Source organism: Mesoplodon densirostris, chromosome 14, assembly GCF_025265405.1.
Source record: "Mesoplodon densirostris isolate mMesDen1 chromosome 14, mMesDen1 primary haplotype, whole genome shotgun sequence".
In the NCBI taxonomy this organism is placed as follows: Eukaryota; Metazoa; Chordata; class Mammalia; order Artiodactyla; family Ziphiidae; genus Mesoplodon; species Mesoplodon densirostris.
Genome location: NC_082674.1, coordinates 69,332,812 through 69,350,180, shown reverse-complemented (window position 1 = coordinate 69,350,180; position 17,369 = coordinate 69,332,812). Strand labels below are relative to the sequence as shown.

Sequence of the window (17,369 nt, the reverse complement as noted above, 5' to 3'; positions counted from 1 at the left end):
AGTTCCAGAGAAGGCTTAGCTTTTCTTGTTATATTATTGTACGGGTCTGGAATTAGTCCCTGAATCCTTCTGGAATGTGGTGAGTTTTAAAAATAACTCGAATTTACCCATGATTGAGTCATACCAGCTATTCATAGCTAAAAGCAAATCTTGTGGTGAGCATTTGTTTTACGTGGAGCCCAGGAGTTGAGGGTTATGAGTTTCCTTGTCATTCCCCTTAAGGCAGTCTTTGTACTCAAAACTTCCTTCTATTTCTCTGAACTCCTTAGGAAAACTTCTTTTTCCCATCCAAGAGCCCTGTAGGGACTTAAATCTGAGGATCTGGAATCTGTTTTTGGATGTGTCAATTCTGGACCCTAAACAGAACATTTGCAAAATCCCATAAAGTCCTGTTTACTTCTCATTGCTTGCCCCCATTTTGCTTTTGAAACTCTCTGCACCAAAGCTGCTGTAACTGGCTACACCTTCCTAACTAACGTCTGCCAACTGAAGTGTCAAAGGAGTATCCGGAAGAGCAGTCTCAAAGCCCCAAGGTTTCCAGATCATTTGGAACTCAGTGTAATAATATCAGTGCGATAAACAACAAGCATTAGCTTGAGTAACTGATGCTAAAACAGGGAGATGATTTGATTACTTTTTCTAAAGGATTATTCAATGTTGTCCTTACATTTAAATATTTATGTACCAAGGTCAGAGTTCTTGGTACATGATGCACCAGCACTTTTGAACAAGTCATGAATTTTGGCTAGAAATCAAATTTCAGGGTGGGTGGAGTGGTGAGTTGAAGGATGTCTTTGAGTATCTCCCCTTTAAAATAAAAGAGAGTGCATGTGAGTAGTCTGCAAGGAAGGAGCTACAAGAGCTGGAAACTTCACAGCTCAGTCATTCACTTGAAATTCATTCCTCCTGCCCTTCAGTTTGGGTAAGTATCAATTACTTATTTAAAATTTGTAGTAAAAACTTTTCCAGACATGTAATAAGGAAAGTATCAACAATTCGTGTTTAGAGGAAATGTGCTTTCTTAAAATATATTAAGCGTTGTTGTATTCATTCTATATTTGTCAGTTTCTGTATTGGTTCCATCCCTCCCCTGACTTTTTAAGAAAAAAATAATATGGTTAAGTTATCCTTTTGCTGAAAGAAAAAGTATGTCATTATTTTTCACAGACCTTCAACTCTTCTTAGAAAGCTTTTGGTGAATCTTGGGGATAAGCAGGGGCAGGGACACATTTCTGAGGGTTTGGTATAGTGTCTAGGGCAACTATTTGATGACTGTTTTACCCATCTCTTTCCTATATTCCTTAGTTGCTTTGGGATGATTGTTTGCCTGTGTGCTTGAGGGCAGGCGGGAGTCATGTGTGTGTACACACAGCTGCCAGCCTGTGTGGATGTCTGGGTTTCATATCTGCATTTATAATATTGTATTTTCTAAGGTCTGTTGAATTTTATAATTTTCTTTTTTTTTCAAAAATAGAAACCCATTTTCTTTCCTCTTAATTTAGCTTCGGTACATTCTCATGAGACAGTGATATAGCATGGCTGTCGTAAGCCCTGTGTGGTCCAAAAGTCCTGTAGGAATAAATGTAATGATATATGTCTGAAGTCTGCTCCTATACATATTTATACATATTAAAGATCTGTTCATGAATAATTTTCCTGTGGGATATTGAGCAAGTAAAAACCATGGCTGTAAATATTTTGCTTGTGATTTTGTATGACTTATTTTTTGGTATCTTTTTGTCAGAGATACTGACAACTCTTCCCAATTATAAATTTTAGGGAATACCATCAACCACCTAGGGGAGCTTCACCGTCGTATGTCACAGATTTGACTTGAATCATCTTGAGAATCGGTTACCAACACTTGCTCTAGATTGAGAAACTGAGAATGGGACTTTGGGTCTTGGTAACTCTAACAATTCTCATACCTTCCACATCAGCTACATTTAGTAAGTATTGCTTTTGAACTGACATTTAAAAAATCTTAAGTAATTCCAAGAACAATTTGCCTAGTTTTAAATTGCCTGCTTCCAATTGCTCTAGCTGAATGGTAACCTAGAAAATTCATTTATGTTCTACAGCCATTCTTCATCACCAATCTATCAGGATAAATTCTTCATAACAAATATAGCATAATTTTAATTTTACATATTCAAATACATCAAAATTTAATATGGTGCCTGCACATAGAAGGTATTGACAGAATTTGTTGACTGACAACATGCTTTGTGTAGATGACGTGGCTGCTTTCCTTTGGAGCAATGTGAAGGATTTAGCTCCAAATTAAATCACTAATCTGTGTATCCATTAGAATATTTCATAAAAGATCTTAGATCATTTACTTATTCTTTCTCAAAGTGTGACCAGTTTCTAAGTTTAATCCTAGAAGGGGATATTTAGAATACAGAAATTGTAATCCTTTTTATATGATCACTTCAGGATGATATTTATACATATTTTTTTATTTGCAGGCAAATCATCTTGGGGCCTGGAAAATGAGGCTTTAATTGTGAGATGTCCCAGACAAGAAAGATCTCGATACCCTGTGGTCTGGTATTACTCAAAGACCAACAAACGTATTACCACCCAGAGAAGAAGTCGTGTAGTTGCCTCAGGGGAACGTCTTAAGTTTCTCCCAGCCAAAGTCAACGATTCTGGATTTTACACTTGTATTATCAGAAGGTATTATCCAGTCCTGCTCCTTTGTCTTTTAAGAGTTGATAGTCTGAGCTGCCTCACTTCCCTTCTCTTTCTAGACCTCTCTGCAGCAGTTGAATTTATAAAGTGATTGGAATAAAAGAGCACCCGAGGAACACCGTCAGGTTGGGCTTTAGGTGATGGTGAACTCTCTGGATGTATAATGACAGGGCTTAATTTGTAGCCCAATTAGAAAAAGACCTAGCTTTTCTAGTGACCAGGAAAACTGAGAGCAGTTGCTCACGTTGGGCTCCAGATCAGAACAAACCAGCAGCCTAGATGTGGGGTGTCAGGAGGCTTACGATGGGTATAAAAGGGGGGTCATCTGTGCCTCCCACGTGAGGGGCAAACCCAAGAAGTTTACCTGAGACTGGGGGCCCACAAGTCCCTTACTCTACATGTAAATTGCCAACTTTTGTGATTTTGTGCCTGTTTGGTACGTACGAGATGTCAGATGAACTAAGTCAAAAGGCAAGATGGGTACAGTTAGGAGCCGAGGTTCTGAGGTCAGGCAGCATTAGTTTCAAAGTCACAGTGTCTCTAGTTAGCTGTGCATTGCTGGTAAGTTACTTCTCCAACCTTGTTTCCTCATCTGTAAAATACATGTGATGGTAGAACCCACTTCAAAGTGTGACTACAAGAATAAAATGAATGATACACAGTAAACTCTTAATAAATACTAATTATCTTTATTATAGCAGGTCTTGGTGTTACAGCACATACAGTGTATACAGAAATGGTGAGGGAATCATTTTAAAGGCTACTGTGGGGTTGTGTTTTACCTAAAATGTAACAGAAAGCATTTAAAACTCTAGATTTTAATGATTATTTTAGAAGAAGAACCACTCTCTGTCCATTGTTTTAGGAAGAAAAGCAATATTAAGTAGAAGTTAGAGCTGGGTTAAGTTATTTCGTAATGCTAAGTGACTTTTTAAAAATTGTTTGATTTATTTTAATAGTCCTACCTCCAATAAGACTGGATATGTGAATGTCACCATTTATAAAAAACAACCAGGTTGTGATATTCCAGACTTTCTGTTATATTCAACAACATCTGGATCAGAAAGAAATTCCAAAATATATTGTCCTACAATTGACCTCTACAATTGGACAGCGCCTGTGGAGTGGTTTAAGGTAAAAGGAAACGTGCAGGAAATAGATGAAAATTACACCATCCAAATAGGTGGAAGTAAAGAATTACTGAAAGTGGACTGGAACTTTTCATTTCAGAATTGTGAAGTTCTTCAAGGATCCAGGTACCGAGCACGCAAGTCATTTTTGCTGATTGACAATGCAAACAGCAAGGACACTGGTGATTATACATGTAAATTTATGCACAATGAAAATGGAGTCAACTATACTGTGACTGCAACCAGGTCATTCACAGTTATTGGTAAGCTACTGAATTTAACAAAATGCAATACTTGAAAAAAGATAATGTGACAGAAATTGTGTCCTTCTTGTTGATTTGCCAGTACTTCATGCTCCTCCCCAAACTTCCTCCTGACTCATCTTACGTGTATTCTCTAATGTGACGCAAAGAGATATTCTAAATGCACTATCAAGATTTAAGACATTTTGGAGGGAAATTACGCTGCTAATCCAAAGCCACATCTGTTCTCTCCTCTATGGCTTAATTTTTCAAAGATAATGTGATCTGAATGCTAACCTAACATTTTTTTGAATGGCAATACAACTATTTGGAGAGCAAGATTAACTCTTTTTCTCCCAATTTGTTGTCAGAGGTTCTGTAAATAGAGGAAAATCTATTTCATCTCTAACATACCTAGCCAGATTAGAAGTTGAGTGAGAAGCTTTATAAAGAGATACATAGATATTGCTGGCTGATTTTCAATCTTGATTTGCAATGCTTTCATCATCCTCCAGGACCTTAAGTAGGTCATTTAATTCTACTTTTTTTTTTCAAAATTACTTTAAGTTCTATAAAAGTCCATCAGGGGTGAGACTTCACAGTCAAGCCTGTTAAATCTACAAAGAGTTGGGGTCTCCTTAGCAGAGCCTGATCTATGGGTGTAGATGCAGCAGGACCTGTATGTCTGGCAGATTTCTCAGGGCAGAGCAGTAGTGGAGAAGAGCTTCTGTTTGTAGTTTTCCAGTGCCCCACCGCTGTAAAATAAGCATTGCTGGACCACATTTGTGTTAGTATCTCTCAGCGTTCAACATCAAAACCTGCAGGGGTCCTTAATCACACCATCCCGAAATAAATGAGAATCAAGGGTGCAGGAATGCAGCCGTGCATTCACCGTGTCTAGGTGTCAGTGCCACAGGAATCTGAACTTCCTGATGGGGGGGACACACTGGTGGAAAGCTGTGAGCAGAAGTGTGGACTTATGTGTTTATCACTTTCAGGAGTCCTTTGAACTCTTCCCTGTAGCGTTCGTTATGCTTATCCTATAGAATCGTGGTTTTCTGACAATTGCTATGTCATGCAATTAATTTAATGCTTTGGATGGCATTTGTTTTAATGATAAAAAGAGAATAGAAAATATCAAAAAACATCATAGGTAGTAAGAGAACATATTGCTTGAATGTTTTTGTTTCGTGTGTGTGTGTGTGTGTGTGTGTGTATGCATGAGTATTTGTTGCCATGGATCACAATGAGAAAAATCTGAGAAACTTCACTGTGAAAAAGGACAGAAATATGAAAATACAAGCTTTATATTGATGACCACCCAACGCTTGCCTAATATTTATATTCTGTTTTTGTCTTTGATTTCAGATAAGCGAAGCTTTTCTTTGTTTCCAGTAATTATAGCCCCTCCACAGAATGAAACAAAGGAAGTGGAAATTGGTAAGAAAACTTTAAGAGTACTGTAAATGTTTCATCTGGAAAGTCTTTCCATATGACCCTTGCTCTGAATTCCCCAAGCAGGGGTCAGGCTATTACCATAGCAGATCTTGAGGATTAAATGAGATGCATATTTGGAAACACCCACCTTGGGCTCTTGCTAACAATAGGAATATGTGGTCACAGCAACGTACAGCACTTACATTTGTACTGCACTTTGCTCTATTTTGTTTATTTATTTTCGTGCTTTCATGTGTGCTACCTCATTTCCCTCTCACTTCTATCCAACTATCCAAGGAGGTAGATATCGTCCCCACATTATGCTTGTGGATGCTTAGGCTTAGAGAGGCTCAATGACATACCCAAGGGTGTGGCGTGAATAAATGATGATGGAGGAGAACCCAGATTGTATGCCTCTGTCCGTCTCTGCTTTTCCTGGTTCCCTGAGAGAATGGGGTCAAAATCAAAGTTCTTAGCACGTAAAGCAAAACCACACTGACTGCCTCAGAGCTGCTCTACTGCTTTGCAGGGTTTCCACGTTCCTCCCTGCTTTCGCCCATGCCCTCCTTCCCATCCCTCGACATGAAGCTCAAGTACCCCCTCCTCTGTGAAATCCCCCTGCCTGCCTCCTTACCTGCCAGGGAGCACGATCAGAGCCAGCATCTGGTCAAGTCCGGGCCCACCAGCACCAGCCCTGCTCCCTGCCCTGATGTCTCCCTCTATATTCCCATGCCACTTGTCTATCTTTCTATTAAAACACTAGAATACCATTTGTTCTGATCATTTGCTTATACCGTTGTCACCTCCTTGGAGACTCTAAGCTCCTCATCCCTCTTCAGATGCTTCATTCTTGACACAGGGATGAAGAACTCAGTAAAGGACAGCTGAGTACCCAACCCAAGGCAGGAATCAGCCCTTAAGCTTTTAGTTCTGAAGTGAGGAAGTCTCAAATTAACAAGAGTGGGAGTGGAGAGGCTCTTGTTGGATGATTAAGCAGTGGGATTGTGGCTGATTCAGGTGAAACGGTTTTACCGACAAAGGTAACTTACCGAGAGATGAAGGGAATTCCATAGGAGAAGAAAGGAGTGGAAGACAGCCATTAAATGAGAAGGAAATCCAAGGAAGAGGGGATATACATATATACATGTGGCTGATTCACTTTGCTGTACAGCAGAAACTAACACAACATTGTAAAGCAACTATACTCCAATTAAAAAAAAAAGTTAAAGAAATGGCAATGCGTAGTAAGGGGAAATCTTAGATTATAACGTGGCATTGGTGAAGCCTCTATAGTTTCCACTGCAGGGGAGAAGAGAGAGGGGCCTGAGCTTCAGCCTGAACTGTGAGTGGAATGAAAATGACGGGAGACAGAGAAGGTGGCAAAGCGAGGGCAGAGAAGGAGGAAGGTGCTGAAGATGAGGAAAGGAAATGGGAATCAATTCATAACACACACTAGACGTTCAATGATTTTTTTTTTCACATGCAATTAAATTAAATCCTCTCTGCAGAACTGAATTTTATTGGTGAATTTCTTTCCTTCTCATCTAGGAAAACCAGCAAACCTAAGGTGCTCTGCCTGCTTTGGGAAAGGCTCTCAGACCATGGCTGACATCCTGTGGCAGGTTAACGGAAGCAACGTTGAGAACTTCGGTGAAGCAAGAATACAAGTGTTGCAAGAGCAAAATCAAAGGTATTTTGCAATCTCTGTTAAAGCATCCCCTTCCCTTCCCACACGGTTTGCAACTGCAAAGTAAGCACTGAAAGTAACAGGTTGTCTTCCTAGTTCTCGCAGTGATCTGACTTGCCTAACTGCCGTGTTAAGAATAGCGGATGTAAAAGAAGAGGATTTGTCACTGAAGTACGACTGTCTGGCCATGAATTTCCGTGGCCTGATCACGCACACCGTAAGACTAAGGAGGAAAAATCCAAGTAAGGCATGTTTCTCAGACTTGGGTCACCTGAGTTTGCTGTTAACAACTATAGGCTGAATCATATTCTTAGAGAACAGTGTATTGGAGTGTGGCTCCAGGGGAATCCATCAAGACAGAGTGGTCCATCTCATAAATTGGAGGCAGGTGGAGAAAAGATCTGTCTTGGGTGTAGGCAACAGCAGGACACATTGTGTGTAGAGAATTCAAGACAAAAACGAAGCCACGCCCCATTCACTGTGTTTTCCATCCTCAGCACGCCCAGACAGCGTTAAACAAGTCCGTGAGGATGTGCCCCTCCTCTCGGGTGCAAAGGCAACTTGCTTCCACTCTCTCCATATATCACTGCACGCACAATGAAGGCAGAAAAGTAGTTTTACAAACATTGCCTTCCTGACCACCTGTCAATTTCCTCACTTGTTTGCATGTCCAGATAAAGACACCCCATTGGTTAGATGTAGCATTTAATCCGGTGTAATAAAGGGTGGGGAGAAAATTTTGATACTTTTACTTGTCACTCCATGTACCACTATGTAGAAATTATTTAATGTGTTTGTCACATAGTCATAGGGAGAGGTAAACTCCCAGTTTATACCCCTAAGTGGGGTATAGTCCAGATTAATTTGGATAAACCCACAAAGGCACAACATGATTGGGAGAGATGAGAAAACAGACCACCAGTCAGATAAGGTCTTTTAGTCTTTGTCCGAGGGGGTGCTTGGGATTTTTCTTGTTTGAATTCAACTTTAACCACCGATTTGTAAGCTTTTATAAAACAAACGGAATCATGACTACTGTAGATGATTTTAAATGCTGTCATGTTCCATGGGTCATCAGGATTCTGCCAGTTATAACTGTGTCACCCCAGGACATGTGGACCCCGTTGAGATGTCATTTTAGGGTGGCATTTGTGGTTCTGGTGGGCACGGAAGATCCCACAGGAAAGAGGAAGCCACCTCCACCCCTAGCACTGCCATGGTGTCCTTATCCCCATGCTTTTCTCACGTTGTCATTATATGACCGTTCTCTGAGTACCTGTGTATTGGAATTGTTTTCATGTTACCTGTACTTGGTGATTTTGTTCCTTCTAATTCATCTGTATATGCTACCTTTCACCTGTGTTTCTTCAAAGCAACACAATTATACTCTGTCTCAACAACTATGTCAATTAAACAAAAATTGTTACAACTGCTCTCAATGGTCACAATGAATTCCTTTATTTCTAATCATACAATAAAAGAAATTACACATTGTCCTGAATTTTAACAACAAAAACTAAAAAGCCTGTGTCCCCATATTATTAAATATCATTAAACATTTGATACTATTAATAATAATAGTACACATTTACTCATTGTTCCCTAGGTACCAGGACCTGTCACTATTTCCCATATAATTTTTCATTTATTTTATCAAAAATCCACAATGAAGAGACTATCACCATCATCTAGTTTTATAGATGAGGAAACTGAGGCAAAGAGAGGTTGAATAATTGGCCAGGCTACAGTTACAGAGCCAGGATTCAAAGGCAAGCAATGTTTCCTGTTTATAAGCTCTTACAGAAAGTATTCAGTGTTTAGTCAACACACACAAGGATTACTTATACATTTATAAAATAACTAACATTTAGGAAGATACTGAACTTCAACTTGCCTTAATGTCTTGGATTAACTTCTTTCTTCTAGTTAGCCAGTCACGTGCATAACTACTTCACAAGAAATAGGGATTCCCGGCATGCATCCAGATAGGATTTTTAGAAAGAGTGACCTGGAAAGGAATCCTGTTGAAATAATCCATTTAGGGAGTATTTATCGTTTAAACTGATGACAGTGCAGACGCTAGGCTCACTCACAATTTTCAGTTTTGGATCGGTTCACCTTGGTCATTCTTTTTTTATTTTTATTTTTTTAATTAAAAAATTTTTTTTGACCATGCCATGCAGCACGTGGGATCTTAGTTCCCTGACCAGAAATCGAACCCACACCCCCTGCAGTGGAAGCTCGGAGTCCTAACCTCTGGACTGCCAGGAAAGTCCCCACCTTGGTCATTCTTGATTTCATAGTGTGGATACTCAGGGAGCTGATGAACTAATGAAGGAATTTGCAAATAGAGACCAGGGATTTTCTATGGCAAAACTGGGAGCCTGTGTTTTGAGATCAGATGAAAATGAAAAGGGAGCTATCTAGCCAAATCTCATTTGAGAGTCTTTTCACATTTATCTTTAAGTGGGACTATTTGTAAGATGGGATAGTTAATGATTCTAAGGAGGGAAGTAAACTTAAAACAGCCAAAAATACTATTGATGAGCACAGTTCTTACATTCAATTTGTATATATCTGATTCAATAAATACGGGGACCATCTTGCATATATATATATTATGAAGCAATGAGTAAGGATAAAAGTTCAGTGATGGCTAAATAACGTTCATCAGAAGGGAAATACAGGGCGTATTTAGGACCTAAAACCCAGTCATTTGACTTCATCAAATACTCATTAGAGACTTAGATAGCTCTTGTTTCTTCCCTGCTTTCCTATGCCACCAGATGCAATAAGTCCCCAAGACCTGTTGATTCTTTCTCCTTAACGCCACCAATGCCAGGTTTGTCCATTCCTTTCTCATTATTACACGAATCTGGCCCCTCCTCATCTCTCACCCCCCATACTGCAGAAACTTCTCATCCCATTCTACTTCGAGGACCTGTGGGTCATAGAAACAAAACTTCCACTACCATCAGATTAATCTTGCTTGAAAACCACTTCCACTGTTAACAAACCACTCAGCACTATTCAATGGCTCTCATGACCAGAACAGAGACAAAATGCTTTAGCTGGAGCCTCAAATCTGATCAGAGCCTAGCCCTAGACCCACCATTCCAATCATATGTTCCAGTAATTCCCCAAACTGGATCATCCCCCTTCCTCAGAAAACACACTCCCATCTCTGCCCTTGGGCTCACAGCATCCTCTCTTGCCAGGAATACATTTTTTTTTTTTGGCAGCTATCTAAATCTTACTCATCCTCCAGGGACCTTATTCTGCAAGAAGCCTTCACTGCCCAATCCAGCATGGAGTGAGCACACCTTCCTAAAACCTCTGCTAGCTAAAACTAATGCTTTCACTTCCAATCTTAGCTAAGTTTACATGTGTCTGTCTTTGTCTTATGCTTTGAAAATCCCCTACAATGCCTAGTCTGGTGCCTTGCAGAGAGTAGGGGCTCACTAAACATTAATTTACTGATTCTTAAAACAGCCATGAAAATGCCATGTAGGCATCCCTTGTATAAATCTCTCATACTCCCAGTGGAAGCCAGCATCCATGTATTTGTTTATTTTCTCCTGTTTTAGGAATAATAATGATCATTTTTCTCTCCCCCCCCCCCATCTTTTGAATAGCGGATCAACAAATCACCTACTACATGCTTGCAGGATTTAGCATATTATTCTTGCTAATCAATGTCTTCGTGATAATTCTAAAAGCATTCTGGATTGAGATTATTCTGCTCTGGAGAGACATAGCTAGACCTCACAAAACTAGGAATGGTAAGTGGCAAGTTTCAAGTTTTCTTCAAAAGAAAAGGTTCTATAAGGGCTGTTGGTTGTTTATCAAATAATCTCTTAATAGTTATGCTACTTAACACAGATTCCCTTTGGCTTGCTAGCACGTTATCAATAAACATTTTTGAGTCCACTCAGAGGACATTCTCCATCCTGCCTTGTCACTCCTTGTGGTTCTGAGATTCATCTCAATAGCTCCAACTTTCTCCCCCATAGAATTGCTGTTCTTACTAAAACCCCAGTAGCAGAATCGGCTCCAAGCCCAGAAAGGGCATTTTGGAAAATGGGAAAACTTTATGGAAGTCAAAACATTAACAAAATTGTTCCCGTTTTCCAGATGTGAACAGGTTAGAAAGGTCCATCAGAATGCAGTGTATTTTACCAGAAACCCTGTTCCATAAAGAGTCTTACCTACCTACAGATGTATACCCATGAAAGAAGACAGTACTGCCTGCTAAATACGAACACCGTTCTTTCATTTGGAGGCAGATAAAATTTAGATTTTCCATATGGGTCACTCAACTAGAGCTAATTATTTGATTTTTGGGAAATTCAGATCCCTTAAAAACTTCTACTCTTTTGCCACCGTTAATTACTCTTTAGCATGTTCACTTCACCGTGGGAAAAACAAAAGCTAAAATTGAGATCTGCTCAGCACAGCAGAAAGCCCCTTAGTCATGAGTATAAATACTTATTAATAGATTATTAATCAAACTTGACAATATGGTTTCAACTAGTCAGGCTCTTGCCTGTTTTCTATCATTCAGTCTGAGACAGTAAAAAGGAGAACTTTGGGACTAAGATTGGTTCCCTGATGACATTTTGTGGCAGTAGATTGTTGTCATTGTCTCTGGATTCTAGATTATTTGGGGGCATGAGATACATTCACCAACAGCCATAAAACTCCCTGAAGAATGTCTACTAAGAATCAAATGAGAATTTTTGAGGACCAAGTAATAATATTGTGTTCCTTGTTCTCATCTTCAGATGGGAAGACCTATGATGCTTACGTGATCTATCCACGGAACTGTAAAAACAGTCCAGAGGGGGCCAGCTCTGTGGAGTACTTTGTTCACCAGATTCTGCCTGACGTTCTTGAAAATAAATGTGGCTACAACTTATACATTTACGGGAGAGATCTGCTCCCTGGAGAAGGTAAAACTGTCAACAACCATCAGGGACAGAAATTCACATTCATCAATCAGAAGGATAAGTAAGTAATAGGTGGTCTTATCCCTGCCTTCATTAGGAGCTGCACTCATTATTCCAGGCCATAAGACTAGAGCTTTTAAGTATTTCTCCAGAAGAAGGAGGTACTTACTCTTTGCTTCTCCTGCCCCCATCACCACCCTGATCCTGAGGTCTTCACAGTTGTGTCAGTGATGTGAAGACAGGATAAGGCATCCTTGCTTGTGGATTTAGTAGGGCCCAGCCCCTACTTCACTCCCCATGTCCACCACTAGGATAACTGACATCTCTGAAGTCCCTCTAGAAGATTTGAAGGAGGACTTGAAATCCAAGGAATTTTGTTCTACTATCCAGAGGCATTGGCTAAAATATTTGAAAGGACTCAGAAAGTCTTTATGATTTTCCTTATATTGGTGAAACATTTGCAAATTTATACCCTCAAAAGAACAGATAGAATTGTGTCTTCTGTTCCTTAATATTCCTAGTTGATTTCATGTGATTTTGACAGTTGGGTCACAATTCCGGCATTTCAGTAGTCGTTCTCCTTTCCCTCCATATTTATGTCAGGTATCTAGGAAGCCTCCTTCTAGCCCCTCTCAAATTCCTCAGGGACCAGGAAGTGTGTGGAATATGAATAAGGCAGGGACATCATGAGTGTAAGTCCTCTAAAGTCAATGTTTAATAGACTGTGAGTTTAAACTGGCATTCCTACCGCAAAGAGGGATTCAAGTGTCTATGGAATTAAATGTATACACGACAGGTGAATCTGGTTTATCCTGCAATATTTGGATAATGTTAATGGCCTAGTACCAGCTTGGGAGACACGTATAGAGCACAATTCAGGAAAACGTAACCCACCTCTCTCCCGAGGCTCTCTTCTTCCTTCAGCTCTCCCCACTGGCTACCCCTGCAAGTCGAGAGTAATGTCATGGTATTCAGATGCTCATTGCCTGTTACACGTCTGCTTATGAGGCTGCAGGGACTCCAGTTGTTTGTGATGTCACACCAGGTGCTATATGCTCTCCATCTCTTCTTTCTTAGGTCTGCCAACCTCATTTCTAGTTACACCTCTCCCCAGCCAAATGTGAGTGCCAGCTCACTGGTGCTCAAGCTTGTGTGGCCTTTATCATGCTGTTTTTCATTTGGAAAAGTTTCCCACCTCCCCCTCTCTCAAGTATGTCCTCTGATCTCACCTCAACCAAAGTAAAACAAAATCCAACAAAACAACACCAAACTTCACTCTTCCCTTAGAAAAAGTTCATGACTGGCCCATGCAGTGTATTTCTTCCCATGACAATTACTCTCCATTTGCTCCTTCAAATTCATTCTGCACCCTCCTCCATCCAGTGGCCTGGTGGCTGATCCTTATGGAAGCCATCACCCCCTTGCTCTCTGCTCCACACTGGGCTTGGCCAATGGGAGGCACTGGCAGGTGCTCAGAGGGCAGGGTGCATCCCTGTTCCCTCTGGATAGGGTCCCCTGGGCAGCTGTGCCCCCCTCTGCTGGAACACTGGCTCCTGTCGGCTGGCCGTCCTCAGACACGTACCTGCTTTGGGCTCCATAACCGCTCCACTCCCTTCACACCTGGAGGGCAGTCGTGGCTCCCTGACATCACCTGCTGTGGGGCTCTGCACCACCTCTTGTTGATTTCCTTTGGCTCTGCCCACGTCTTTTATAAACTGTCCTTCCATTAGACTCTCTTTAGTCAGTGCTTTTGGGAGTGCCGAGCTTTTTGTTAGGATCCTGACTGACCCAAGGTCTCCGTCGGGCGCTATTCGACATTCATTTCCTGTTTCAGACCATGTGGACCGGCAGTCTTTAGCCTCCACGGCCTAAGAATGTCTTGAGTTGTTTTGTTCATTGCTGTGCTTCCTTAATCATGCTGCTCCCTCCTTGCCTTGAGAGCTGGGTGTTTTACATGTTCTAAGTCCACCCAGAAGTTAAGTGAAATCACCATGGAGTTGATGATCCATAAACGCTGACTTGATAAGGGGATCTGATCTTCCTTAAGATTTCCCTAGTCTGGATCAAATCAGCTTCTAAAACAGAGACCAGTAGGGGATGAAGTGGATCCGGGACTCCCTAGAGACTTTAGTCAGTTCAGAGAAGCAAGGGTTCCTGAGTTTGCACTCTATTTTTTTTCCCCACCGTCCCTTTTTATTTATTTAAGATTTATTTTTCTTGAGGTAACATTCATTTAACGGAAGTTTCATATGAACAACGTATGTCTACTTCTGTACAACCTACAGCATGCTCACCACCAAAAATTTAGTTTCCATCCATCACCATACACGTGGCCCCCTTTACTCATTTTGCCCTCCCTGCACCTCCCCCTCTGGTAACCACTGCTCTGCTCATTGAGCCGGTGGGTGTTCATAGCATGCTCTTCACCATATACTTGTGATTTTTCCCGCTTTCTTCTGGTAGTTGATTTCTAATTTCATACTATTGTGATTGGAAAAGATGCTTGCTAGGATTTCCATCTTAAATTTATTGAGACTTGTCTGGTGTCCCAACACATAATCTAGCCTTGAGAATGTGCCATGTGTGTTGAGAAGAATGTGTGTTCTGCTGCATTTGCATGGAATGTTCTGTAATAAGAGAGTTAAAATTCTAAGTCCCTTTACAACATGTAAGCTAATATTCTAAGAAGATAATATGTATCAATAGCTAGTGAACCTGAATTCGAAGTCTCCTGCTACATATCTCTACGTTCCCATTGAACTGAAGGACTCTGGACTGCTCTGCCTGGGAGAGAAGAAGGCTTGGGGCTGATATTCTCACCGTGAAAGGGTTGTGTGTGTTCTTACTCCTTCCATTATGTCTTTTATCACTAGATGTAGCAACCACAGTGGAGACCAGCATCCAGAAGAGCAGGCGGTACATCTTCATCCTGACTCCTGAGGTCATGCACAGCAAGAAGTTTGCCTACGAGTGGGAGATCGCCTTGCACAACACCCTCATCCAGAACGACTCCAAGGCCATACTTATTGAAATGGAGGCTCTGTGCCCGCCCAGCGGACTGCAGTTTGGGGAGCTTCAGGACTCCCTCAAGCATCTCGTCAAAGTGCAGGGGACCATCAAGTGGAGGGAGGACCTCGTGGCCAACAAACAGTCCCTGAATTCCAAGTTCTGGAAGCACATAAGGTACCACATGCCGGTGCCAAGCAAACTTCCAAGAAAGACCCCCCGCTCGGCATCCTCGAGTGCCCAGGGGCAGTAGTGCTTGCTTTGATGGCTAACGCACTGCGTTTGGGGGATCCAAGTCCCTCCCAGCTGGGTCACGCTGCTGTACCAGTCACTGGGGGTGGAGGCTCCAGAAATGGGAGTATCGAGGGTATTCAGACCTCAGGTTTCATGCACTGACTTTACTTCCATTTCTCTGGTTCTGGCTGGATGCAAAATACCCCGAGATTTTCATCCTCGGGCTCCCTGTCTCCACCTCACATCCCCTCCCTCATCTCCCATGGCTGGTCCTTCTCCATCGTGGCCCAGCATCTTCTCACTACTCTTCCCCTCTCTCTCTCCTTATTCTTTGTCGATATTCTACATTTTGAACATCAAACTGAAAGTTTTAGAGTTAAATATTCATGTGATCTTGAACACTCAGATCCCCTCAAGCAGAACGCTAGTACTAAATCTTGTTCCCAATGCCAGAATGTGTTAGATTTTTTTTTGATCAGATGCTTAAGTTTTATCATATCAATACTGTCCATTTGGTTGGAGTACCTTACCAAATTATCATTATATTTAAGTATTTTTTAATTCTAAAATTTCTTTCATATATTTTTATTCTCTTTAGAAATATCTTTCTCACTGTACAAGCTATAAAAGAACAGAAGGTATGAAAGAAAAAATAACAGAAATTATTCATAAATCCATCATCCTAAGACTATGACTTTTAAACATTTTGGTAAATTTGCATTTCAGGGAATTTTAATTTATACTTAAATATACCATTTATATAGCTGAGATTACACAGCATGTAGTTTTTACATTTTTATCTACTTAAAATCATAATAAAAGCATTTGACAAGTCATTCAAATTTTAACGTTTTAAAATATTCATAGTGTTCCAGCTCATGGTTGTGCTACAGGTGACATGCCTAATTACTTATTGTTGGATATTTAAGTTGTGTTCAATTTAAATAGTCATCATTATTAGTAATTCTGCAGTGGCCATATCATTATACTTTATATCTTCCAATTAAAACAATTTTTTTTAATTTGAGAAACTTTTTTAAATTTTTTTTTTAATTTGAGAAACAAATTAAATTTGTTGTAACATTTCCATGAAATAAGTAGGGCATTTTGGCAGAAGTGTTTTAGTAAAACTGAAGTTAATTTGCACAGTCAGGGCCACTCCCATCAGTTCCTTGGAGTTCGCACACGATCAGGGGCCTCAGAGCCCACCAGAGCTAAGGCTGAGGGACCCTCAGACTGGGAGTCCTGTCAGAGCTCAGATTTTGCAAGTGGATGGAGGTCCTATTCTCAACTGAGCTGCTTAGTAAAGTGTATGATTTTATATTTAACTGAACAAGAAAACTGAACTCCAGACCTTTGACAGGGAGTGTAATCTCGAACTCCCTGTTATTTAATACTTTACAGAATCTTGCCTGGAAAGAAATCATATTTCTGTAAGGTTGTCTCAGGGGTCTGTAGTTACCCGTCCCTTTAGGTACCCTATAATCTAAATCTCTACAGCCTGGATTAGGTTTGCCAGATAAAATATAAGACATCAGTTAAAGGTGAATTCAGAGAATAAAATTTCATCTGAAAAAGATCTGAAATCCAAATTTAGCTGGGGGTCTTGTATTTTTATATGCTAAGTCTGGTTACCCTACCCTGGTAGTATTATTATGCTTTTATGTGGTGATATCTGATTTTGTCAAATTACTAAAAATGTAGCCAATGAAAAAGAGGCTGTAGAGTTGATTGATTAACATCATAGAATTCGGAATCAACAGTCATTCTCTGCTAGCTATATGACCATGAGCAAGTTACTTAACTTCTCAAAAACTTAGTCACCTTAGATAAAATGAGAATAATCATATCAAAATCCTTTATTTCTGTGTTAATCAAATGGGAAATAAAATTTAATAAATGGCTACAGTTGTTAAGACACTTTCTTGTAATGTGTATTATATTCCATGTTCTCTCTCAGTCTGGGCCTCTAAGGAATAAATTCTCT

The 17,369-nt window shown here is 40.4% G+C and overlaps 1 protein-coding gene across 1 annotated transcript; it reads left to right on the top strand.

Annotated features, from left to right (window-relative positions):
• Positions 1-718: 718 nt before the first annotated feature.
• On the top strand, positions 719-15,854 carry IL1RL1 (interleukin 1 receptor like 1). The gene is made up of 11 exons (XM_060117741.1): positions 719-922; positions 1,780-1,949; positions 2,472-2,682; positions 3,657-3,831; positions 3,928-4,090; positions 5,438-5,509; positions 7,055-7,196; positions 7,290-7,435; positions 10,829-10,975; positions 11,978-12,145; positions 15,016-15,854. The coding sequence occupies exons 2-11, from the start codon at positions 1,889-1,891 to the stop codon at positions 15,399-15,401; spliced, it is 1,671 nt and encodes a 556-aa protein (XP_059973724.1). The 5' UTR covers positions 719-922; positions 1,780-1,888; the 3' UTR covers positions 15,402-15,854.
• Positions 15,855-17,369: the final 1,515 nt, after the last annotated feature.